The sequence below is a fragment of the Athene cunicularia genome, assembly GCF_003259725.1.
Source record: "Athene cunicularia isolate RWA chromosome 5 unlocalized genomic scaffold, athCun1 chr5_part1, whole genome shotgun sequence".
Classification (NCBI taxonomy): Eukaryota; Metazoa; Chordata; class Aves; order Strigiformes; family Strigidae; genus Athene; species Athene cunicularia.
The window spans coordinates 27,124,518-27,151,046 of NW_020799101.1; the positions used below are offsets into that span (position 1 = coordinate 27,124,518).

Genomic DNA, 26,529 nt, shown 5'->3' on the forward strand with positions numbered 1-26,529 from the left:
TTTTTTGAACAGAGGTGGCCAGGATTGTGTGCTGTATTTCAGAGGGCATCTTACCAATTATTTGTAAAATGTTGCAAATACTCTTTAGAGTATATCTCGACTGATTATCATATTAGACTTTGTGTCCACAAATGAGGAAATAGACAGTGAAAGTCTGTCTGTCTTATGTCAATAGGAGACTTCTTTACTGACTTCAGTGAAATCAAGGTTATTCTCAACACTTCTTGTAAGAACAAATCCATTAATTTATTCTGCTTTGATTTTTGGAAGATTTTACAAAAGGCATACTGAAAATGAATGGATTTGGGTGGCCAGAAATGTTCTATTGATAGCGAACCACTTACAAATGGTTGCCTTTCTTCATATTTGTGCAGGTGAAACTGAGCTTCTCATTTCTTTCTTGCAAAAACCCAAGAGTACATCATTCAAAATTCATCCTCTAATGACTTGCAGATACTCAGAACTTCTGAACACCACTGACTGAAAGCAGACAATTGGATTAAAGATTTATTTGTAAAAAGCAAAAAATATAAGAAATGTGTCTGTTAACAGTAAAAGATTACAAAGGTCTACAGACTTTTCAGCTTCAAAATCTGCAGTTACATCTCTCCGATGAGAAGTAGACTAGTATGTGAGAAACATGAAAGTGATTGCAGTATATTATATTAAAGATGTGAGGGTGGGTTTGGGAGAAATTATAGTATCTGCTTCTACATTTATACCAGTATATGAAAGTTCAGTGCTAAAGGAAAGTTCATAAATTAAAAACAACAACTATGTGTTGTAAGTGAACTCTTACATAAAATATTAATTGGACTTATGCTGCTATTATGCATAATACACTAATAACATCAGTTCTGAAGCCTAATTGTCTAGTATTGTACATCTAACACTGCTACAGAGAGTGTGAAACAGAAGTGGTTTATGTTTATTTTGCAGAACTGCACACAGCTACTCAGGATATGAGGTAGTGAAGCTCCATTGTAGTTTGGTTTTACTAATTTGCATAAGCAACTCATAATTTTTTTCTACACAATTTCAGTCTAACTTTTATTTACAGTTTTTCACCTTTGAGCAATATAAGAAGCTGCTAGGATATGCAACATTACCACCAGGACTGGTATGTATGGATACAAAACTTCATGTTCTAATTTAATACGCATATACTGAATAGTCCCATCCATTTCCTCCCATAAAAGCAGCCCAAAATTAAACAGGCCAGTTCAACCAAAAGTTTTCCCAAACAGAATTGTCCCTTGAAAACACTGATAACAGAATTTATCAAAATGATAGTCACATTAACTTTTTAATCAGATGACCTCAGAATAATTGCCTACAATATCATAGCATTTGTTATCATGGATAGTGACAGTCAACATGGAAGAGTCTACATGTGATAGTGACAAGTTTGATACCTCAACCTCAAAGTGCTGTTCTGCCAGGCACAGTGCAACTATAACAAAAATACAGACTTCAGTCTTATTCTAAAGACTTTAAAATAGAAACATAAACTATTGATAAGAAACTGCTACCTCCCTTGAAGTCAATGGCAAAACTCTCTTATACATCAGTGGAGTTAGGATTTCATCTCAAGAACAAAACTATTTTATAAACAAAATACAGGACATGCATATAGTGCTTTCTGTGGTGTAAGAATGTAAGTAATAGTAAATACCTGTTTTTCACAGTAATGGCATCACAACTGAAGGAAACAATTGATTTTTTTTATAGTTATGCAATAAAGGTTTTGGTCTCTTTCAGGTCTCTTTCAAACAGTATTAATTCCATTTACATCTGCCTTCCATTGCAGTGAGTGAATGGTCATGGAATCATATTACCTAGTTTAAAGCAAGTTTCCTCTTCCTCTTAATTATTCCACTGACCCTATAGTTGTTTGCAGTATCTCCACTTTTATCTTATATCTTTCAGCAGACTGTTCTCATCCTTAGATGTAAATAGAGAGGCTGATATTTGTTCTCTAGCAAGTGGAAAGGACAGGGTTTAAGGTTCCATGGTACAACAGCACTTTTTTAGGAGGAAAATATGCTGGAAACTTATAAACATTCAATAGCTGACCAAAAGCTGCTTTGATTCATATAGCAGATGCAGCAACCATCAGACAACCCTGACCTTTTTGGTGCAGTAGTGTTAACATAGAGACATTTTTGCCCCTAAGATAGCTGTGATAGCAAGGGAAAAAGAAGACTGGGAGTGATTCTGGTCTGAGCTAGGCAGAGTGCTTCTAGGTGCCTCAACAGACCTCACATCCAGACAACATTTATTGTTAAAAGAACATACATATATTTGCACCATCTTCCTTCTGGCTTCAGTCTCATGGTTGATGATGAAAGGGATAGGTTATGTTCCCACCTCATACTGGAAAAATAGATCTGTGGGTAACACAATCCTTTCCAAAGGCACTAAGGCTGGAGCTCGCCACTACCCTTCTAACTTACCATTCTTCTTTCTTGAGCTCTCAAGAGTCCCTGCTCAAATCCCTCTGTATTGAATAAGTTTTTTCTCACTATTGTTTTTACTTACCATTGGTTTCCTTGGATTTCAGCAAATGTTCTCAGTGTATTGTATTTTGGTCCTGGGACTCTTTTCAGCCCCTAGAAAGTTTGGAGATATTAATTGGAGGCAATAAGTGTGTAAATTCATCACTAAAATGAACCCCTCTGAATTTTCTCAATCGACCTAAATACTTGAATATTATTTTTCTGTTACAAAGAAATTAAGATATTTTTAAATGCTGTGTCATGATGGAAAGCAAAGCAGTGAATATCTCCATATCCTTGGCTGTAATGTACCATCAGCTTCTAGTAAATGGAGTTAGTTCATCCTTGCAGTGAATACTGACATTTCCATGTGTGCCACTCATTCCCATATAAAACTTTCCAGGATTGATATTTACTTAGGAGAACCTTTCTTCTACTGGTGCAATTAGCTGAAGTACTGCACTAATTTAATTTCTTACATTTCTTTTATTTTTAAGTTAATATGTTAGTGTTATATGCTTAGTTAGTTCTCAGTGAAGAGTTTTTATTTTTCCAGTGCTGCATAACTGCATTTATATTTGTGTTTTTATTCAGACTCCACCCAAAGATAACATGAGGGCATTGTTTTTCCATGTTTTCGTATAAATTGGTACCACAATTTTTCTTCCAGCTGAAAAGAGAATTCATTGACAGTGCTATGAAATTTTATTTTGTATTTTTTCAAATGCAGTTCATGGCTATTGTCATTGTCTTCATGAACTGTCAGCATCTAAACAAGGGCTAAAGTTGTTTAGTAATAGAATACTGCTGCACTACGGTCATCTCACAGTTTGCATTGTATCATTCAGTTTCATCTGATGTATAGGAAATTTTATTCCTTCATTTTTAACTAAAATTTTAACTTTTCTAGGCATTTGCAGTTGCTGGCTTGGGATCTGGGTTGACAGAGGCAGTTGTGGTTAACCCTTTTGAAGTAGTAAAAGTTACCTTACAGGCAAATCGGAATGCCTTCACAGAGGTATGAGAATTGCTCCATTATTCTTTTTCTGCTTTATTAGGCACAATGCACTTCAAAGTTTATATTTAGAGTAGAATGTCTATAATATATTGGGTTGATGCAAATGCTTTTCCCACAAGCTTAACAGAAATGGAAAAAGAGAGGAGACTCAATAGACAATGCCTTCAGGTATCCAGAGATGCATACAGTATTGTCAGTAGTGTCAGCATCTCCATTGTAAATATTCTGTGCCTGAAGGTCACCTTCATCCCTCCAGAGTAGCCAGCAGCCCAGCACTGTGAGAAATTGTAATCCAGAAGTACGAACATGAGCCCCTTGTACACAATGCATTTACCCCATCAGGCTCCAGACTTCAAGTAGAGCACCAAACACTGACATAAAACACCCCAGTCCCATGCCCTAGTCAGAGTCCAGCTGGGGTATTTTATGTTAAACGTGTAGCTGGTAGATTACAGAGTCTTGGATTAAATTATTTGTAAATCTTCACATTTATAACCACAAACCAGGAAACAGTTATGTAATAAAGCACACCAATAATTTCAATTCCTGTTTCACTTCATAGTTTTATTATTCAAATATTGTTTCATTCAAATAAGTCAGTGTGCAAAACTGACTTTGTCCACGGTTCTGGGTACTTCTGAAAGGGAAAGAAGATTAAACTGGAAAACAGTGATTCATCAAAATCAAGTGTTCCCAGGAATGCACCAGCTTCAATTAATTTTATGTAGAAAATGATCCAGTCTAAAGGATCTGAAAGAAGGCAGTAACACAGTTCTTTCTTTTCTCAGTGAATAAGACTAACAATTGTCAAATCAGCTCTTTCAAAATCTTTTGAGAAATCAGCTGTACCATGGTAGAAGTGACAAATCACATAAGCATGGCATGAAGAGTTGGCTGAAACCCTGGTGAGGCACTATTTTTGCATATTCTACAACTAAGTTTTGACAAAGTTAACACTTGCATGCCTTGTAGCACTCATCTGCACAAACTGAACGCTCTTGGGGAATGCATAGTACAGACATTTATCACCTGGCCATTTACATAAGCTATTTGGGCCAAACTCCACAGGTATTCTGGCAAAATATTGCCACCGATTTCCAAATCTCATAGACTAGATGGTACCTACTCTGTGACTCATCCAGAGAAATGTTCTCTTCCAGAATAAATTTTAAAACATTTGGTAAATTTCTGTTCAATCCTCAGTGCATGCAAAAGAGATGTTTGGTTGCTCCAAGTCTCTAGACTAGACATTTTTTAAGCATGAGCAGAAGAGCCACTGAAACATAGAGCTAATAAAGTGCGGGAGTAAAAAGGTTTGAACCCTGGAAGGAGAGAGACTGAAAGTGGGAGAAAGCTGTGTGTGAAAGGATCTCTCTCTCAGGAAGGTGATATGAAAAAATTATGAACTACTACTGCTGTAGCAGTAATAAACTAAGCAGATATTATGGATATCTCTACCTGGCAGCTGTGAAGATACGATTAACCTATCTTAGTAAAACCTCTGGTTTTGAGTGTAAATACACCAGTATTATATTTTGAACAAACTAGTTCCTGTAAGTTGCAAGAGACCAATACATCCTTTGGCTTCATGCATGTTAATTTTTTTCTCTATTGAAAACTTTATAATAAAGTCTGTGGTGTTTTAGTGTGTAAATTTTATGCAATTACTTACTTTAGTTACAGCATCCCTTCCTTGGTGACTTTTCAGAATACTCCAGTAAGCACAGTATATCTGTTCAAAAGCATTCTGAGTTGGTTTGTTTCAGGTAAATATTCTTTGAATTTAATTTAAATGCAAATCTTCACAAAATCCAAATAATACTATACTGTACAAATAAAATTGTAGAAGAATGCTATTGCAATTCCACTAGAAACCTAGTTTACACCTAAAATATAAATAAAATTGCTGTAATGACAAAATCCAAGACAATGAAGTTCTTAAATCACAATGATAGTTAAATCACACACCCATTAACTTTTAATATAACTTTTTTTAAAAAGTGTTAGAATTCCACATTTTGCTGTAAATCAGGAAAACTCCAGGGTCTTCTTTACCATGATCTCAAGTTCTCATTAAGAATATGTTAAAGAACAATTCCACGCTAAAGCATGTGAACTCAAGCCTATTGGAAGGAGCATGTACATGTTATATTATACCACATAGGGCAGTGGTACACTCATTTCATTACCATGCACTGTTTTTTCTAAAAGGTTTAAGTAAAGTATGTACCTATCCTATTGTGAAGCTTTCATACTGTATGATGAAACCTAATGCAGTTCACATATTTCTTTGACTATTGTATTGAAATAATAAATATCTCTTGTTTAAAAGGAACAAGGAAGAGCATGAACACACACCCACACCCAGACTCCTGCACACCCCCAAAGCAAATATTCGTACACTTTGGTGACAGCTGAATTATTCTGTGGTACCAGATCATCTTTCGAGGGTTGATAGGTTTAAAGAGGAAGGCCACTATAAATCACATATCAGCACTTTTGTAATGCGAATTGCTACAGGTAAAAATAATGGTGACTTTTTGTTGAGGTAAACTGTTAGAAGGCCCAACATGTTGTTTGGTTTGGGTTTTTTTCTTCTCCCTGTAGCCATGTAAACTGGTGTGGTAATAAAAATCTTCTCACCTGACTTAAGAGTTCTGATTAATTAAACAAATACGAGTTTCTGCTTTATGATGAGAAGAATCTGACTCCAGATTCCATCGACTAGGTCTCTATTAAGCGTAAATCAGCAGTTGTGTGAAGTGAATTAACTCCAGATGTTTATACAATAAATTCCTCTATCTGAATTAGTCATCCTAAGGTCCTTCCCTCATCAGTGATGAAACACAGACCTTCTATGGCTTGATCAGCTGACATTTTAGATGCCTACATTGGATAAAGTGAAGTGCTGTCTAAGAGAACCCTCTTTATTGCTAATGGACTGAAAAAGGGAGCCTGTCTTAGTAGCTTAGATGTAGATATGACACTGCAGGTATCTACATTTGGACAGATGAATCCCATCTCAGGTGTACAGCAAGTGACAGGCTTACCCTTTGAGTCATTAGTAAATCTATATTCTGGAGGAGACCAAGGAATACCTTACTGTTGAAAGTTACTTTATTCAACTTACATCACGTTATTCAGGATCACTGATTATTTTTCAAAGATCTAATCCTCCTTTTTTGTGCATGAGGAAGGATGTTATTGCTAGTATCTTGATCATATTCCATGTTGGGTGTCTACATTTTAGAATAGATTCTGATTTGAATCCCTGGGGGTAGTTAGAAAAGTAAACTATAGTAAAATGTATGCAGAACATTAACAGGATAATATTAGTTACCAAATATGAAAAAACAGCATGAAACTTAGTGTTAAAGACTAAACTTGTCAGTCACCTAAATAAGCAGTCATAAGCTGTGTCAGATGTAATAGGCATCATTTGGCTGATGCTGTTGATCTACCACAGTGATATTTTGAAATGGAAAACTATTAAACAAATAAGTGGATAGAAATTAGCAGTGTTCACAGCGTTGTAGTCAAAATTATTCTGTATTTTCATGTTTGAACCTCCTAGTGGAAGTCATGTTTTGCCTTTCTAATTAAATATTTGGTTACCCAGAGCTAGCTTTATGCTTTGGAGAAAGCCAGACGCAAGTCAACAACTTTTTGAAAGGAACTTTTCTATAAATCTGCTAAAAATAAATCTTAAATGTTCAAAATGAGAACACCTGATTCTGAGTATCACAGTATATGAGAAAAGAGATCAAATATGGATGTAGTCAAGCAGATCCTGTCTGAGGAAGGGATCATTATATAAGTGAATTCTGAGGAAGTTTCTTGATTTTTGCCTTTTGTTAAATGGAAGTTGCCTGACTCAAATGATTTCTATGCCTTTTGGGCATTATTTTCAAAACAGGATTTCTAAAGTCCATTTCCTAAATCTGTACCTTGTAATTTTAAATGGGTGTTCTGATTTTCAAAATTTAACTACACTTTTTAAGTCACATAATTCATTAGGAGGGCAAAACAGGATTTCCAGTTGGACGCTTAAAAAAAAAAAATAAACACAAGACCTCACCCTCTTTTCAAGATTTTCAACACTAGAAGAAAGTTTAACATGTGATCTGGTTTTAAAAATTGCTTTATATGCAATAACTCCTTCAAAATCCAGTGTCTTAAACTGGCTTAAATTTGAGTTCTTAATAGCATGAAGAGCCTCAGAAGATCCGGAAGGGTTCCCAGACAATATGTATGCCTATTGTCACCCTTTCAACCCTATTCCTAACACTGAATCTGGAAACTCCAAAACTGATCTTCAACACAAATATTTGTAGCCTGCCTTCCTACTCTAATTTGTGGCTCCCAAGGACTTGCTTCTATAGCCATAATGGCTCAGAAATTTCCTGTTCCAATTCTGTCCTTTTTATCACTCCCGCACCATGCATATTCCATGAACCTTAGTCTTTTACAGTACTCGAGTCATGCTTTCGTCTTTTTCCTGCAATCAGAAAAATGAGGAATTTTTTTTAATGAAAGTTGTGATTTTTGCATGACCACAGGAAACAAAAATAACAAATATGGTGAGACTTAAGATAAAATGACAAAAATTGGCAACACTGTGTTTGTCAACAGGATTGAAATGATGCTATGGTTATTATTTTCTTTTTGTAAACATGATCTTTTCCTTCTTTTGCTTAACTTATGTAGCAACCATCTAGCTTTGTTCAAGCTCGGCAGATCATTAAAACCGATGGTCTGGGCTTCCAAGGGCTCAACAAAGGTCTTACTGCAACACTAGGCCGTCACGGAGTTTTCAACATGGTTTACTTTGGATTCTACTTCAATGTGAAAAACATTCTTCCAGTCAATAAGGTAAGTCCTTCATACAGTGCAATAGACAAACAGATAAATTTGGCAATTGAATTAATGCTGTATTTTTCTGTGCAAAGCTGTGGTATTTAGTTAAACGGTGACTAACCTAGCTCTCTGTTTTGCAGAAATCTATAGCATTTTAATGGAAGCAGAGCAAGAACTTGTACTTCTCACTTTTTATGCAAAGCTGAGTATAAATAAAGTTGTCATGTTTGAATTCTCATTTTTCTGAATTTCCCTTTATACCATGGTAGCAATGTTATAAAGGCAGAAACCAGGATCCAGGTAAGTTATGCTTATGTTAGGTTTGAATGCACTTTTTTGTAGTAAACTGGCTTAGAAGAGAAAAATCAATTTCTAGAACTTCTTTCAGTATTGACAGAGACTAAACTTGAGAAGATGGGAGAAGTGCAGTATGTAGGGTATTCTGGCTATGTACCAGGCCTATTTACTCAAGGGAGAGTTCAACTTTGTGTTGAAGGACAACAGGGCAGATTTATCCATATGGGAGGGAGCCAGCACAAAACAGGACTTACAGGGTCATGCACAGGGGCTTTATGTGGTTTGTAAATGAAAAAAAAAAAAAAAAAGAATCTTTATAGCTGTAATTTCACTTGAAGCAATTTTATTTGATAGTCTTATATTCCTTTATATAACAAAGGAAACATTTCCCTTTACAACAAAGGGAAACTTTACTAATGAAAACGTGGCAATACTGGCAACTTTCTAAATGACTGTATGAGTAACAGCTAATGGTTTATTAATGACTCCAGTACTTTACTTACGGAACTGTGTTTTCACTAATGTGATTTTTAGATGATGACAGTTAAACAGTCACAGGTGTAATATGTAGCGATATTCGTATAAGAAGCTGCAATTTACATCAAAAGAGATCAGTTTCTGTTCCCAGATGAAGTAACACCTCTTTTTTTTCTGCACTTCTGAGTAGCCTGGTATTTTTGTTGGCAACATTGTGTAAATGGAGAAAAACTCCACTTCTTATTTGCAGATCATTACAGTAAATTGAATTGTTCAAGAGCACCTAACCCACAAGTTTCTACAAGTTTCTTTTAGTGTATTTAAGCATACTTCACAGTGTACTTTAATCACACATTCTAAAAACTCAAGGCACAAGCATAGCTTGATACTAAGAAGTAAACACATTTACGTTGATCCAAAGTTGAAAAAAATTATAATCACTACACAGAACGTTCAGAAGCTTATGCAGTTAAGGACGAAGAGACTTGTGTGTAACTTCAGTGGAAATCCTGAAGTGTTCTTGCATAGCAATTGAAGAATAGTGTTAGTATTTGACGTAAGCATGTTTTCCTAGCCTTTCAGATTTAAAAAATGAGACACAATTATTACACGATTAGAAAGATTCAGAGCTTTATGATCTAAGAGAAATTAGAACTTTATAGACATTTTGTATGATACAGAGAATTGTTAACATCTACGACGTAGTTTTAAATACATCTAGAAAATAACAGAGAAATTACTTCAATGGTTCCAGCCAGTGGCCCAGCTGTCCTGTACATGCTATCAAAATCAAAAGACAATTTAATCAATGTAGGATCAAATTGCATTAACTGCAATGTGGAGAGGTTTGTTTTGTGCTTGATCATTGCAAAGTGGCTTGCACAGTGGCTTGCACAGTGGCTACATCTGTGCTAGTAAATTGAGCGGCATCCCTGAAACTCAGTCATCTGTGCTGTTAAATGTTCCCTGGCACAGCTTTGGCCCAGACCAGCCAACACTGTTCTGGGTACAGCTCAGGAGCTAGCAGAGACAAGGAACCATTCCTTGTAGGCAGGTTTCATGCAGCCAGTCTGTTTTAAATGGTAATAGCATTTAATAGTGCTAATAAAGTTAATAGGACTCTCCAGGCCAGCTGGCATCAGTGCCATAGACAGTTCTGTACATACAGATATAGCCAATAATTCTAATCAAACTCCCATTAAAATCAACGCAAATCTTACCCTGAGTTTAACAGAACTTATATCAGGCCTCATCTGGCTTGTGCTAGCCAATGTTATGGCTCAGGTGTTTACATGCATTGACCTTTACTGACTGGAAAATGGAAGTAATCAGCAGTACTTTGGGATCTGTAACTTAAACCTCTTCTGTCAATAGACAGGCACTAGAGGCTAAGAGTTATCAAATGTGTGCGAGGAATTTGGTAGAAGCTGTTTTGCAGTTAGTCTGAAAAATATTATACAGTTGTAACTTTTCAAGATTTCTCACAGACTTGATTTAATTACAAAACCTAATTTGTTCACTTTGTATATTTTGCCAGAAAGGAAAATCTTAAAGTCAGTCTTGCAATATTGACAAACATATAAAATTTGTGAAATAAGAATACTACACTTCTGAAATAATTTTGGCTCTTGACTATATATCTGCTGTTCACCATCTGTAACGTAAGTGGAAAAATGTATGGAAATGCCCGTACGAGCCTTTTAGCTGTCAACAGTGTTAAACTGTGCATTAAATTTGCATCCCAATTAGGGATGTTTGCAGCTTATTTTGCCAAAAACAATAAACCTTTTATGTTGAGTGGTCAAATGATATAAATGACATGTGTGGGTTGTAAATGTTTGTAATGAATAATTTTTCGTATGTTCAGTCTGTTCTGCTAAACAGACCGTTTACAGCCAACCTCATGCTCTGTTTACTGAAAATGGAATAAGCCAGACTTGTTTCAGTTGCCACTAATGTATCAACCATGGAGCATTAACAGCTATGCATCTGCACTAGCAATCAAATTAGTCTGCAAATTTATATCGTCTCAGTTTTATGGCACCTGCTTTTATAGCATGTTTCATAGGCATCCAGCAGCTCTCGCTTTTCATTTTTTTAAAAAACCTAACGAATCAGTTAGGTTTGATAGTAAATGTTAGTTTCATTAAAACCTTTGCTCACTACCACCTCCAAGTGGCTGTCATATTTCTTAACAATATGAAATTTCCTCACTGTCTGGTAAAAGCCCCCTTTGAAATGTGGCCAGCTGCAAAACTCATTTCGAGCCAGGCACTGCCTGCCCCCGTTGCCACAGATGTGCCTTCTGTTAAAAGGGCTGCAGCATCAGGTAGTGGAAGCTGAGCGGTGTCATGTTTTGTCAGAGAAAGGGCTCTAAATTTCTATAGGAAAAAAAAGAGATGAGAAACAAAAATGGGCTGTTCACCTTGGTGAATAAATAAGATAGCAGACAACAGTTTTATTTTAGTTGTTTTCAGATCTATGCCGACATAAAATATGTAGGGACAGCGAAAAGGGCATGTGGTGCAACAGAGTTGAAAAAATAGGAAAGTGATTATCCAGTACAATGTTATATAAGCCACCTATTGATCAGTACTCTCCCCTCAGGTGTCCTGTGGCTGTTGAAATGACAGCCTGTGTTGTTTAAAGACTTCAGCTCAGGCCATCATCCCCAAAAGATGTTGTATCAAAGGGGGAGAGTCTGTTGCTACCTACCTGCCCCTGTACTGTGGTATCCCTTTATTTAAAAGAAGCATGAAGGAGAGGAACCTTTGGTCAAAATAAAACGTGAAGAAACACACGTTTCTTCTGTTTTCCTGTGGAAATGGAGATAATGCTGAAACTGATAACCAGGTTCAACCGTAGGTGACAGAGACACGGGCTTAAAATGATTAAGTTCTTGCAAGATATACAAGTAATCATTTAAAAGGAGAGAACCTACAGCTGCATCTTATGAGTGCCCCAACTCAGTGTAATTTTCACTGGGAACTTAGGCCTTATTAAACACTGAATTCCACAGGAAAAAGCCCATGAAGGCCTTAGTCTGGGCTTGCACCTTTCCAGAGATCAGTGTCAATCTGTTACAAGGGCTGATAAGACATCAAACTTACTCAGTTCTGGTATTCATGGGGATACTTTTTTTTCTTCATAAATTACTGTATAACTAAGAGTGAAGATGGATAGTGCAGCCAAAGGTACTAGATGCAGGGGTAAGCAATAAGACATCCATTTCTGGGTACCCTTTTCTGCATAGCTAATGTCTAAATGATGCCAGTAAAAGTTGACCTGCTTGCAACCCCGACACTTTATGAACAGTCTCATCTGCATAGACTGACTTTGTGTGGGGGAGCTGCTTGGAGTTACAGCAGAAGCCTCACGTGAATTTGGAAGATCAATTCTGTTTTTACCACTGTGATTAATGGTTTTCCAGGTGTCCATTACCCAGGAGCTGCAAGAACATGCACTGAATAGTGAATGACAGGAACACTAGGTACCCTCTCTTGCATAAACCTGGCAGTCATTGATATAGGCAGCTATGGGTCTAAGAGAGAAGACAGACAATGAATTTGTGAGGACCTAAAGAAATTGGGCAGGAGTTTCTTTTGTCGCTTTGATGTTCTGCTTTCAACAGTCTAACAACAATCTACAAAAATTATGATCAATAAGAGGAAAAGGTACAGTTGTATTTGATGCTTCTCTTAGTGATTGTACTGACTGAATCTCCAGAATTCTATCTATTTTGTATCCGGTGCCCACCAAATTCTGTTGTCTCTTGATTTTTATTTATATTGAAAGTTCTTTGGTGCAGATGTTTGCTTTAGGACTAAGTGAAGTCCTAACTTTGCCCTGTGGGTCCAAAAGGTTATATATAATAATAGATAATAATGCTACCTATAAATCTGGAGTAAGAATAATCATTTTATCAGGAGATTGTATTGTGAGAAAAACAAATCAATGACTTTGAAAATGTGTACCTGTACAGCAGACAGTCATGTAACTCTGGAGACCTGCCAGGACATCTATCCTACTGACTGTCCTTCATCTTGTTATACTGTCAGACATCTGACAGGTGGGTTTTAAAAACTTAAATGTCTGCTGCAATGAGATTGCGCTCAAGGAGGCATCTGAGGTGATACCAGTGTGAAAAAGCACATTTAATTCAAAGTACAGCTGTGACTATGCATTTTGGAGTGCCTTTCCTGGTCATCAACATGTTTACTGTAGTTATAATTTTAGCATTTCCTATGCCTTTCGATAAAGATCAAACCATCATTGTACTGATCAGACAGCAAGCTATAGTGTACAATAAGTTTACTATATAAATGCATGAGATGGACAGAAGTTCAGGGTCAATGAAACTATGAAGCTGTTCATTAAGCTGTGGTCAAATCTTGATTAAGTCACCACAAAAATTGTGAATAATATTTAGAAGAATCAAAGCATGATGTTATCACAACAGTGATGAGACTCACTTTCATCTTTTCATTTTCTGGAGCCTTGCAGTGAGTCTACATAATTTCCTCCTCCTCACTGCTGATTTCTGTTGGGAGTTTAAATGCCTCCAAATCATGTGATCACATCTGTACCAGCCTCTCCTTCTCTAAGAGTAGAATGTGACAGCCTTTCTTCCCAGCTTTCCTCTAGGACTTTGCAGGAAGACCCAGCCCCTGTCTCCTCCGGGTTCTGGCTCAGTGACTGTGTTTAACGCAACTCGTTTGAGTTTTTCATCTGTTCCTTGTTGCTTTCCTGAGAACTATCTCCCACCTTGCCTCTCTCTGAATATACCTTTTCTCCTCTGTCTTGGAAGCTCACATTCCTCAGACCCATGTCTTCCTTTCTTACACTGCCTGTTGCCAAAGAAAGCTCCTTTTAGTGGTTAGAACCAATTATCAGGCTGGCTAAAGCAGTTCCTTGCAGCCTGTTTTGCTGCCAAACACTTGATTATAATCGATGTAGCCTAGGTCAGGGCATGTGGCACCTCTTAGCTTAACATAGGAGTTCCTGTGCTATTACGTTTTACCTTGGTCAAAAGGGCCAAGAAGCAACTTTACTCCTTATTCCTTGTCTATCTGCCTCTTCAGTCCTGTAATTCCTAGGTATACCAGGCAGAACCAGAGCTGGACAAACCAAAGCCTTGTCTTTTGAAGTCTCCCTTGTCACACACAGGGAGGTGGAATGTGGAGCATACAGTGCAAAGCCTCTCAGCTTCATTCCTGGTTCTCTGCTGACCTGTTAGGTGACCTTGAGCAAATGTATTGAAATTTAATGGTCATTTCAAATCACTTCTGGCACTTTTGTACCAAGTGTAACTCATCTATAAAACTAATACTATGGGTAACATTTTCAAAAGAGTTTAAGAAACTTAATGCAAATATTCCACTCTAGGTATTAGTTTTGGGCTAACTTCAGTAGACTGTTTTGCAATTACCAATGTGAAATATTATTCTACTATTATTATTTATTCTTGAAGCAAATTGTCAGGAATTGGCATTCTCCTTATCCAGTAAGCATTAGTCCTTTATAGTGAACTTATCTATGAGGTGCTCAGAAGTACCAAAATTTATTTATAAAAGTATTGTTTCTCATAAGATAACGTACCTCCACCAAGTGGGGAAAAAAAAAAATTCTCAAGATATCCAAATATTGAAGCAACCAAACTTCTAAAAATAGCTTCAAGTTAATATTTATTGATCTTTTGATTTTATTGTGGGTTTTTTTTTGCTTAAAAATGGGATTAAATTATCTTTGCAACACATTCTGCCGCTTTTATTCAGACTGAACAGGGCATCAGAAGGAAAAAATAAGTAGTATTCCTGAGAGCCTCTGTGTTCCTAAACACTATTATGCATGTCAGTGGACTATCCACATTATCTATTTCTGCTCTACTTCAAGCAACCTACCTTAGGGTCTTTGAGCTGTTCCTTCGAAGGTACTTACTTCTCTCCACTGCATATACGATGTGGTGTCCTACCTTTGAACCCTTGGATTGCATCTAAGATGGGTGTCTAAATCGGTACAAATATATCTACTGTGGTGAGTCATTATCTATCCTAAAATGATTTTTCAGTTATTCTGAAAAAAATAAATTGAGTTCCAAGCATACATACCTTTACCAGAAGGTAATTTCATTGTTGGATTAATAACTGTGCTGCTTGCTGAATTAAGTGACCTTCCTTCAGTACAGATGAAGATAGTCTGGAGGATTTTGATTGAGATCAAAGGTTTAAACAGAGGTTTTGACAAATGCCCAGCAAATAAAGAAGTGAATGAGGTGGTAAGGAAGGGAAAGCCCTGGACATTGGAAATGAAACTGATAAATTAAAACTGTCTCCAGTGGGTGACACTCTTGTACATGAGTGTGTATGTGCTAGATTTAGGGCTAGAATTTTGTGTTGCTGGAAATCATGGAATATAAAAGAAGGAATTAAGCAGCATATGATTCAGGGGGAATTTATGGAGTCTCCACTTATTTTTAAATGTTATGATAGGAGTAATGGAGTATAAAAAGCAGAGACATCTCCAAATTTTTTCACCCAAAGAAAGCAGGGAAATCCAGCAGGACATGCATAGATACAGCATTTATTAGTAATGCCTACTTCTCTTTTTATTTTTAATGGCTTCTGGTGCTCACAGGGCAGGGACTGATGTTCAGAAAATGTGATTGTGAAGAGCATGGTAAAAAGGTGAGATGATCACGGGTGACATTATATCCAACCACAGCAAAGTTATTCCATTGTGAATAAGCAAACTGGTATTTCACTTCCTTGTGGTATAGTGTGCTGTGGTGTGACACCATCTAAATCAAGTTTCTGTTCTATATGTTCTGCTCATACTACATAAAAATCACTTCTGCTTAAAAAAAAAGAATGACTATGATTTATCTCCAGTTCTGCTACTTATGAAAGCAAGAGGAGCTTGTCAGAATCTTTTTTTCTAATGTACAATATAAGAATGATATGATGTTTGGTCGATGAACTGCATGCTGCAGAAGTTGGTGACAATAAAGTGATGATAACTACCCATGCTAGCCAGTTGCAGCATTAGCACTAGACAGACACCTTATCATTATGTTTCCTTTCACAGGATCCTAGACTGTTAGGAATATTTTGGCATTGTCCATGAGGTAGGAAAAGAACAGATTTCAGTGTGAAAAGAAAGACACTGGTTCCTGATAGCATCAACTTATCCTACCTGATAGATAGGATATTCCTTTGTTTTATTATATTCCTTTATATTCCTTTGTCCATGTAAGGAGTATGTTTGGAGTATTCCATGTAAGGAATATGTCCCATGTTTGGAAATCTCTTTTTTCAACTAGAAGCATTAGCACAGTAAAATGCCACTAAGCTATGCTTTTAGAAAAATAACTTTTTAATTATTTTTAACAGATAAGTTTATTTTGAATGCTATTTGAATGAAATGACCCGGATATTACAGTGATGAATGCCATAGAAAAATCTTTCCCATGATAAATATTATAATTAAATCAAATTATATAAAAAAGCACATTTGGTTAGAATCTAGTTTTTTCAAGGGGCAAAAATGCTGCCTTTCAACTTTGTTTGTGTCACAGATAATGGAATATAAATAAAGCAGTTTGCTTTAATACCCCTTTAGTTGTGTTAGTGCCGTGTCAGGTCTTAACAGATGCTCACTTGATCGGACAGCCACTGTATCCTATACTCTGTGGCACTCTCAATCATAAAGCAGACAACACTGGCACTGGGAACTCAACAGAATATGAACATGTTCAATCATTCCAATATAAATGATTTCTCAGGAGCTGCAAGGCTTGAAATTCAGTGTTTAACAAGTAAATATTTTGCCTGACGTATTCCCACTGTCCTTGGCACTGTGGAAGAAAGTGTCCTTGTGTCAAATTGTATGACAAATGACAGAGCAGTGGTAGCCTCCTTGCTGCAGCCTAGTTTGAGGAGGTTAGTACAATCTGGAATAGTACTTAGCTGTCAGGTGTGGGTATAGGGACATGCCTGCTGCCTGGAGGTAGGTAGGCACTAAGCTGGAATGGGGCTGCCATACTGCTGCCCCTCAAACTTCAAAAGGGGTCCTTTTTTCTTCTCTAGATACCAGAAATATTTGCTTTATTTTATTAGCATTTAAACCACTGTCAGTATGTACAGAATAAACAGAAAGTTGTTGCTAAGCTTTTTGCTCACATAGTCTTGCAATTCTTTATGTACCACAAGCCATTCTAATTTTTAAAAGGTATTACCAGTATGTTTCATGTTTTGTGAAATCAAGGTGTTGAGTTTTTCTGCAAGTACTAAAAAGCCCTGTTGATTTTGACATTTCTCTCTAAACACCTGTATGGACTTTTTCCAATGCATATTATGGAAGTTTTAATTTATGTTTCTTTTTTGTTAATCTAGAAAGAAAAACTTATTCATTGTTTCCTTTTTTAGTCACAAATGTACAGGTTTTGGAAACAAAGAACTCTTACATTTTAACGTTGTGCTGATGTTATAACATGGCAAGATAATTTGTTATTTTACTGATGATTTTCTATAATTAAAGTACCTTCATGAAAAAAAATTGAAGTGCATATATAGAGTCTGATATAGCAAAAAAGTGGCGTTGCTGTTGACAGCCAACAGCAAGAAAAATAAGTGCGTAGGAAATGCCCTGAAACACACTTCCCTGTGACTTCCACTACTTGAAGAAATAGGATTAAACTTGCTTCAAGAGACTTTGGCTCTCAGATAAACTCTGGGTTCTTTGATGTCATAGAAAATGCTATGGAAGGAGGTCTTTCTAAAAGATTAAATAAAACCCAGTTGAACTGTGAACTGTGAGTGAGCAAAGAAGTTTTTAGATGCACTTCTAACCTGCTTCTAACTTTTACCATGAATATATAGTAGGGTTCAGAAACAATCTGTTGTAAATTCTTCAGCCAATTAGCTCAGTGAGTTACCACCATTTATAATGCGCAGAACGTGGAGGCTCTTTTGCAGTTGTGCCGAGTTGGATTGTTAATAACAGGAAGCTAGCACTTCTCAGTACAGTGGATCAGCTACATGTGAAAATAAATGTAAAAAACCTGGAGGGGAATGGCAGCAGACTGAGATTAGCCTTTATTTAATTTAGCATTTGGGGGTCCAACACACAAATGAGCATTTTAGTAGGCTTCATGGTGGAAGTTGCTGTCATTTGTAAAATATTCTGGCCAATTAGCTAATAGTGTGCTTGGATTTCTCCTGTTTTGATACAGTAATACTAAGTACATTGTGAAGCCCAATTATACAAATCATCCCCATATGCCATACCAGTCTTTCTTTATGAACTGTGTTTATAAATCCTGTGTGAGGAAATGTGTACTTCAGCAATTTAGACCATGTGTAAAAACATAGCCAATAGGATTGTCAAGAAAACAAGTTCCAGCATAGGAAATCCTAATGTGTTCCGCTAAAATAACACGGGTGTGTTGTGTTGTGTGTTTTCTGATTAAATACATATTACTTTCTAGTACTTAACCTGCATAGGTCCTTCCGTTTCCCTTTTTATTCTTTCTTTCTTTCTTCCTTTCTTTTTTTGTAGGATCCAAATTTGGAGTTTTTGAGGAAATTTGGAATTGGGCTAGTCTCAGGAACAATAGCCTCAATTATTAACATTCCTTTTGATGTTGCAAAAAGTAGGATTCAAGGACCACAGCCAGTTCCTGGAGAGATCAAGTACAGAACCTGTTTTAAAACTATGGCAACAGTCTATAAAGAGGAAGGGTAAAACATTCTTATTTTAATAAATGTCCAGACCTCTTTTTTAGTTCATATGGGTCCATAAAACCACACTGTTATATTTTAGATTTGACGAGGACCATTAAGCCACCCTGAACTCACATATCAAAAGAGCACAACATAACATTTTGAAAATGTATTTTAGAATTACAAGGAGATATCCTCCTACTCCACGTGAGCTTTTACAAAAGACTTACAAGATGATTGTTGAGTTGTAAAAATTTATGTTCCACAAATAGATGCTTCATGTATCTCGTGCAATTTTTTCAACTCTTCATTTTGTAGAAGGAAAATAGCAACAGAAAACACAGTATTTCCCAATTTAATCTAATTGTCATTTTACAGACCTCTGTACCTTTAAAATGACTGCTGAAATAATTAAATTCGGGACAGATCCTTGTGGCAATAACGTTTTCCATCTTTTTAAAATATTTCTCAAGTGGGGACTGAGTTGTAGCTTTGATATTCAATTATAGCAGTCATTTTGTCCATGTATGCAGCTGTTGTTAACAGACTTGTCTTGAAAGTAAAACCATCTCACTGATTAAAGTCATATTTCTGATTGGCTAGGCTCACAACGTTGCTTTTGTGACTGAACATTGATTAACTTTTTCTCTTCATCTGATCTGCCTCTGTAAAATGTTAAAACCCAGATACAGCCTGCTATTGAACATGTGTAATTTCAAATAATTGCTTCTAAATGCTCTGCCAGCATTTTAACAAACACATGCTAAAATTCCATTCTTCTTTTAGACCAAGAATATTGTTTGAAATGTTTTGTTTGTTTTTCTTCTGCTACAGATTTCTGGCTCTGTACAAAGGCTTGGTTCCCAAGATCATGAGGCTTGGACCAGGTAATTTTGCCTCTGTCATTTCTATATCGCTTTTGTTCTTGCTTTCTCTTCCCATTTTTCAGTGTCATGACAAAATGTAGTAAGTATCAGTCAAATAAATGAAACCGTGTACCAAAAATCATCAAAATCTCTTTAATCTTGGAATGATTTCTTTTGATAATTGCATTATCTAATAGTATCATAGATAAGCTTGACTAAATATGTGTCTAAAAAAAAATCATATACACATCAAGGACTGCAGATCCAAGTAACTGCTGGTTTGTGTAATTGCTTTATTTGTGAACAAACCAAAGTGCATGCATGCAAATGCCAGAACTGTAAAATCTTTGGAAGGGTTTCTTAAAACTTCCTATTCCATCTAATGTGATTTTTTTTTTTCACTGGGACTATTCTGCACCCATGTAATGTCACCTTAAAATGCAGGGTAAAGTCTTTCCAGTATAAATACTCTCGACCAGTTGAAGCATAGCCCAAGCATATCAAACTCCAGTTACTTTCTTCTGTGCTCTGCGGGGGCTGTAAAGAACAGACACTAAAAGACCAATAGCATGAGCTTGGAAGAGGCTTTCATGGCCCTAGAAGACTTAAAGGACAAGGATGGCTTAAAACTGAGTTTGTTGATTGACACCTTCTCACTAGTTGTTACTCCAAATGTGGGAGCACAGTGGTTGAGAGCTAGATCTTCTACTTTTAGGCTGTTTTTCGCTGAATGGTTTTGATTAATCATGAAAGCAAAGTGCTGCGCCCTTAGAGTTTGCCAGCCCACAGAGGCAGTCTGTCAAAAAGAGCAGAAGCCTCAATTTGAACAGTATCCCATTCCTGTGAAATTTTATTTCCAATTGTGCAAGGTGGTTTAATAGGCAAGAACACACATGGTTAAAAGCAAGTAGGTACAGAGTCTGTTCTGCAGTATAAAGGAGGCATTAGGTTTGTTTGTAAATGTTTGCATATCCAATCTGTCTGGCTAAGTGCTAGACCATGCCTGGTTTTTGTGCAGGGTAAAGGAAGAAGGTGGGGAGGGGAAACAAGGCAGCTAAACATAAGTCTGAAGCTAAAAGCCTTTTCCCTCGTACTCCAAAGATACTAAATTACATGCAGGACAAAGAGAAGTCAGGGTTTCATTTCCCCAGTACCCATTAGCACAGCAGATTTTGAATTAAAATTTTCCATTTTTCAAATTATTATGTGTTCTGGCCCAGATCCAGCAAGTCAGTTAAGTGTGCACTTTGTTTTAAATACTTTTGTAGTCCCATTGACTAATATATAGATTTGGCTTTCCAATGAAACAATAATGCAATCTTTATTGTGACTAGAAAAGTAATTCCTTCTTTCAGCACATGAATGCTTTCAGGAAAAGAGATACACAAACAGATCACACAGTATGAGAACTGGAACCAGCCTTGATTTGAGTTCAAATCACATCTTAGACATTGTGCCTATGATTTGTTTGTTGGTCAAAGCCTTTTGCAAACTTTTGCTCTGTTTAGCTGTCTGTGAGTTGCTGTTCATAGAGGATTTCAAGTCTGATGATGGTTCATTAGGATAAATGAAAACTCTTGTGGTAGTTGTGTGTGCCTGGTTGTCTGATCCTATCCCATCTACCTAGAAAAGTCAGCCCAGTTCAGCAGCAGATCTCGTTGTTAGAGGTGCCACTCTAACCCACTAACAGAGCCAACAGGCAAAGGCCAGAAAATATTTGTGCCCCAGTGCTGGCATCCCCAGGTAGCACACTGTAACACACTTTTACTCCTGCAACCAGGAATCTGATTCTCTTTCCCCTTCTTCTCCTAGAAGCTTCCTTATATGCTTAGGTGTATATATATATATATATATAAATATATATATACCTTCTGAAATGTTCCCTTCTTTAGCTCATACTGTAATTACAGACAGCTTACAGAAGGGCTTTAGTCTAGCTTCATCAACAGTAAAGATACTTTATGGCATCCAAACTGGGATTTTATATGGTTCTTCAGTTCTAGCACAATGTCATTTCATCATATCAAAACTTTGCCTGTAGATTCATAGATTATACTCATTTCAGTACCATGATCTTCTGCTTTAGACATGGTAAACAAGCAGCTGAAAACCTTTTTTGAAGCTTGAATTTTTGTCATTCCACTACTCAAATTGCTCTTTCACAGACAAATCTAAACACACAAATGTACACATATTCAGATTAAAAGCTTCATTTGTAAAAGAACAAAGAAAAATATTAATCTTGAAAAAACATTACCCAAAAAATCACACTGAGGGTGATTTTTATTTAATAGACAAGCTTTTCACATCAACTTGGTCTAATATTAAGTAAAAATGGTATGGTTTAAGAATCAGAGAATTTTTCATGAATTAGGGAATTAGTAGAATTATCCATTTTGCAAATCAGGCTTTGCCATATCCTGGTCTAGATTAGACACTACAAATGCTCTACAAAATCTTGAAAATACTGAATTTTGTATGTAGTAAAATAATATCTTTTCTTCCAGGTGGTGCAGTGATGCTTTTGGTTTACGAATACGTTTATGCATTGCTTCAGGACACAGTTGATCACAAGTAGCACTTCTGAAAAAAATGTGCTCTTTAAAATTATATACATACTAAAATACACTTTAATAAAGTAAAAGTGATTCTCATCCTTTACGGTGTTGAATGCCTTCAGATTGAACTGATGTTAATACAGTTCAAAACATGTTTGGTTTTCAGGTCCTGATCCAAGAAGACATTTAAGCATATGCTTTTCTGTAAGTGCATAAGTAAATAGCACAGTTAATATTTGTTATTGTTTTAGTGGATGAAGAGAAAATATAAAGGAGACATAGGAACAAATTAGTTTTTCAAGAACAAACTGAAAATTATGGACACTGAATTACACAATGTAGTCAACACACCTTTTAAAAATTTCAGTTGAAGTGGCAAGATAACAACATTCAGGAGATTTCAAAGAAAAAAAATTAATCCTCTGGGGCCAGATACTAAGCTAGTGCAAACTGACAACTTCATTGTTTCCAGGTTAAGAACATGAACCCATACTCTGCAAACTCTTGTGTCAGTCTTGGGTCCAGTTTCAGTTCAGTCCAGGACAATTTCAACATTGATAGAAGAGCATCTTAAGTTGTTGGGAGTTAGGATAGAAACAGGACAGCACAACTAGCCACAACCTTGAAGTCACACATACATACTGTTAAATATCCTACTTGTTCTTAGCCATATATATTGTATAAATCTCACTCAAGTCACAGAAGATACTGCATATAATTAGTCTGAATTAAGTTACATAAAAGTGCAAAACAACCATGGGAATCATAAAAGAAATGAGTAAAGAAATTAACATGATGTCCCCTGATAAAAATGCTCAATGCACCTTAACTGCCCCTTTAGCCTTTCATTACCACTGTGGAATGGAGAAACAATGTTCTAGACTTAAATCACATATGCAGTCATAATTAGCTACCCACACCTCAAAGAAATGCACATTTCTGTACGTAAAAAGTGTTGCTCTAGTGGTAAAATTGTTGCTTTTCCCAGTCACTGTAAATATAAATAATATTTTGGCGGTGTACTCCTGTCTTTACTAGCCATTCTAACAAGCTCTGTGAATTATGACAATTCATGCAGTGCTAATTGAAGACATGGTTTCAGTTCATGAAGTTGTGCCACTCTACAATTTATTTTCAAGAACTCTTTAAATAAATTTATACATTATTCTGTTACAGAAACGTTCCCATTATCTAAACTTGGTTTGTTGTCAAATGAATGCATATCTTGCAATTGCGAAAAGTTTCTCTATCACCCCGTACTACATTCACACAACTTTAAATGTTTTTCCTCTTAAGGAGGTACAAACTTTTTTCCTAGCAATCCTAAAGAAATAACTTTCCAGATTGTTGCTTGAAAATGACAGTTCACATTTTTCATCTCATGAGTGTTTTTAATGCATTAGAAAAGCAACAAAAAAATTAAAAGTAGAAGTGCATTCTCAGCGCTTTCAAGGATGCTTGTACTGACATGCTTAATAAACCTCTCTTGTCTAAATTTGACAACAGCGACTTCTCATACCTATGCAACTTCATAGCTAAAATCAATAAAAATAACTCTGTTATGGTTCATAATTTTAAGGCAAATGTTCCTCATTGTTGCATTTCATTATCAGTACTTAGCCAAAGAGAAGACACTACTAAGATAATTTTGAAAATTAAAAGCAAAATTCTTTATAATTAGTCTTTTATTAATTTAGAGCATTCAAAATATAAAAATAAAAGGCTTTAAACATACTGTATATACATATATAGCCTTTGGTTTTACATCCTTTCCAACATGATTTTTTTTCAGTTAATAGCTCAGCCTGATCTTTGATAAAAAGAGAACCACTAAAAAGCAGAAAACATGCATTGTTTTAGAAAGCAAACCCATGAATGTGCCATCCCAATCCCCCATCACTCATGGGGTCTGATTCAGTTTGACACTGGAGGTCTTCTGTACTGGGACCATGCAAACACTGTGGGGCTGTCACAGAAGGGAGTACTTGGCTTCACTGATTTCTTTGAAGACATATGACACTCTGGGAACAGAGTGTAGACTTTTCAGATTAAAAACTTAAATTCTGCACTCACGTATACGATTTCCCAAATTAATCCATTCACCTCAGTGGGTTCACTCCAGATTTATACCCCTGTACCTGACAGCAGCAGTTGACCCTTATTTGGTTGTTGGGTTTTTTTTTATTATTTTAAATCCCTTTTTCTCCTTTGTTTATTGTGAAGTGGCTTAAAGTTATGTGGCTAATAATCTGATGTGGTTTTCAGTTTACCCATGAGTATAGGCAGGGAAAAAAGTCCTTGGGCAAAGGAGTATTCTGCATTGTAAGTTTACACTTTAAAAAATAATAATTGCTATGTAAATTCACACAAAAAAAATCTATCACAGGCAGTTCACCAAGAGCCAAGGTCAGGTACCTTTGCTCCCTCTGAACAACACTTTCTGTGCACAGTCCCACTGACTTTCCACTTGGGGGTAAGACATATACAGCAGGTAGATGCACAAAGAGCTGTACCTAAACAAACACAAAACAAAAATGGTTCACGGTGGTGTATTCCCACATGAGGAATAATTAACATCATGTCTTGTCCTTGCTTTATAAATTATCCTGATTTAGCTGAAAACAAGATAATGCAAATGACTGATACAAGCTAAGGATCTGTCTCTCTGAGTATCTCCCCGAACACACTAATGCCTCATGGGACTATCGGAAAAGATGACTTTTATTCCAGAAATGACCTTGTTGCTCCAGAAAATTTTGAAAACTTTTAACATAGGCACACTTTGTTACAGGCTTGTGAATTCTTGGAGCTCAAAAAGCTGTGCTATGAAAGGCTTCTCTTCATTTTGTTGTTTTTTTTTTTTTTCCTTTGAAATACCTTGTTTGTGCTGTATGGGTAACAATAAATAGACAATAATTCTATAATCCCGTAAAAACAACTAGGTTGAAAGCTGAAATCCTGTTGCCAGATTAATCATTTATTGACTCGTGACCTTTTTCTTATCTTTCTTTTTAACCTCCATTTTATTTTTAGTGAAGAGCTTGTTGAGAATTAAACCAATTTTTCTTTCATGGTGTTACAGTTCGACTTATTTCAGCTACAACTGCAAAAAGGCAGAATAACGTCCATCATGTCACTAACAGTGTGGCAGAGCAGAATTGCACTTGTGTGCATGTTACCTTTAGTGGTTTCAAAGAAACATTCTTTAGAAAGTGTTCTACTGACTAACAAGGGTTTCAGCGTCTCGTTAAAGCTGAGCAGCTGTCGAATGCCTTTGAGGCTGAAGGATACGGGACCACATCCGAGATCAGATCTTTCTTTCCTTAGGGCCATAATACAATACCTGTGTTTTTTATAGAAATACAGTTCCATTAACTATTTTTTAATGCAAAAAGCAAAGGTGGCAGCAGCCAGTTGAGTCCATCTATATTTCAGTGGATATACTGTACGTAACATATGTACTGGTTACTTAGACTATTACAAAAATTTACCCACAGCTGTCTTGGTGATGAAAGCTGGAAATCCACAAAGAGAGGACTGTATTGAGGGGACTGTATTTTACCATCCCACTGAATGAATGTTTAATATGGTATGCAGATAGAGCAATATTTGAAGAATGAAGTTTTCTTCTCTGCTTTAGCTATCTCTAGTGTAATTTAAGTTATTGCACAACATTTATAAAAATACACAATATATTAATAATCTATGAAGGCTATGAAATGTCACACCAGGCTTAATTTTTTTTCCACGTTCATGTTCTGAACATACCTACAGCATGTGGAAAGCATTCTGGAATAATAGTCAGAACTTTATTATTGCCCAAGGAAAACAGGTAAATTTTCAAAGATCAGAATGTTAGCTCTCTTGGGATTAAAGTTTAAAGCAAAATAACTGGCACAGAGTACTTGCCACTGGATACAGAAATGTAGAAAAGGAATTTGTTAATATTAAATAATATCTGTGTAGCACCACCACCACTATACCTATAAGGGGAAAAAAAATATTTAGAATAACAATGTAAACTTTACCAAGAGCCATATTTTACATTCATTAAAGCAGAAATTAAAGACAACTTCCTCTTAAAAAAAATACAACATAATCTAGGAGCCAAAAATGCTGGACACAAGTGATCTGACAATGACGGTACAATTCTGTTTCTCAGAGGGTTTGTTGACTGACATGGCTTTGTAAGCATCTCCACACCAGTTGCACACTAATGACATTTTCCTCTACAGTTTT

General features: G+C 36.2%; 1 protein-coding gene across 1 annotated transcript in view; it reads left to right on the top strand.

Annotated features, from left to right (window-relative positions):
- Nucleotides 1–26,282, top strand: part of SLC25A21 (solute carrier family 25 member 21) — a 140,590-nt gene extending 114,308 nt beyond the window's left edge. Inside the window, exons 5-10 of the mRNA XM_026849780.1 lie at nt 1,061–1,120; nt 3,409–3,516; nt 8,224–8,388; nt 18,703–18,884; nt 19,701–19,753; nt 22,240–26,282. Of these exons, the coding sequence (XP_026705581.1) occupies nt 1,061–1,120; nt 3,409–3,516; nt 8,224–8,388; nt 18,703–18,884; nt 19,701–19,753; nt 22,240–22,310 (639 nt within the window). The 3' untranslated portion in view covers nt 22,311–26,282. The remainder of the gene's footprint in view (nt 1–1,060; nt 1,121–3,408; nt 3,517–8,223; nt 8,389–18,702; nt 18,885–19,700; nt 19,754–22,239) is intronic.
- Nucleotides 26,283–26,529: the final 247 nt, after the last annotated feature.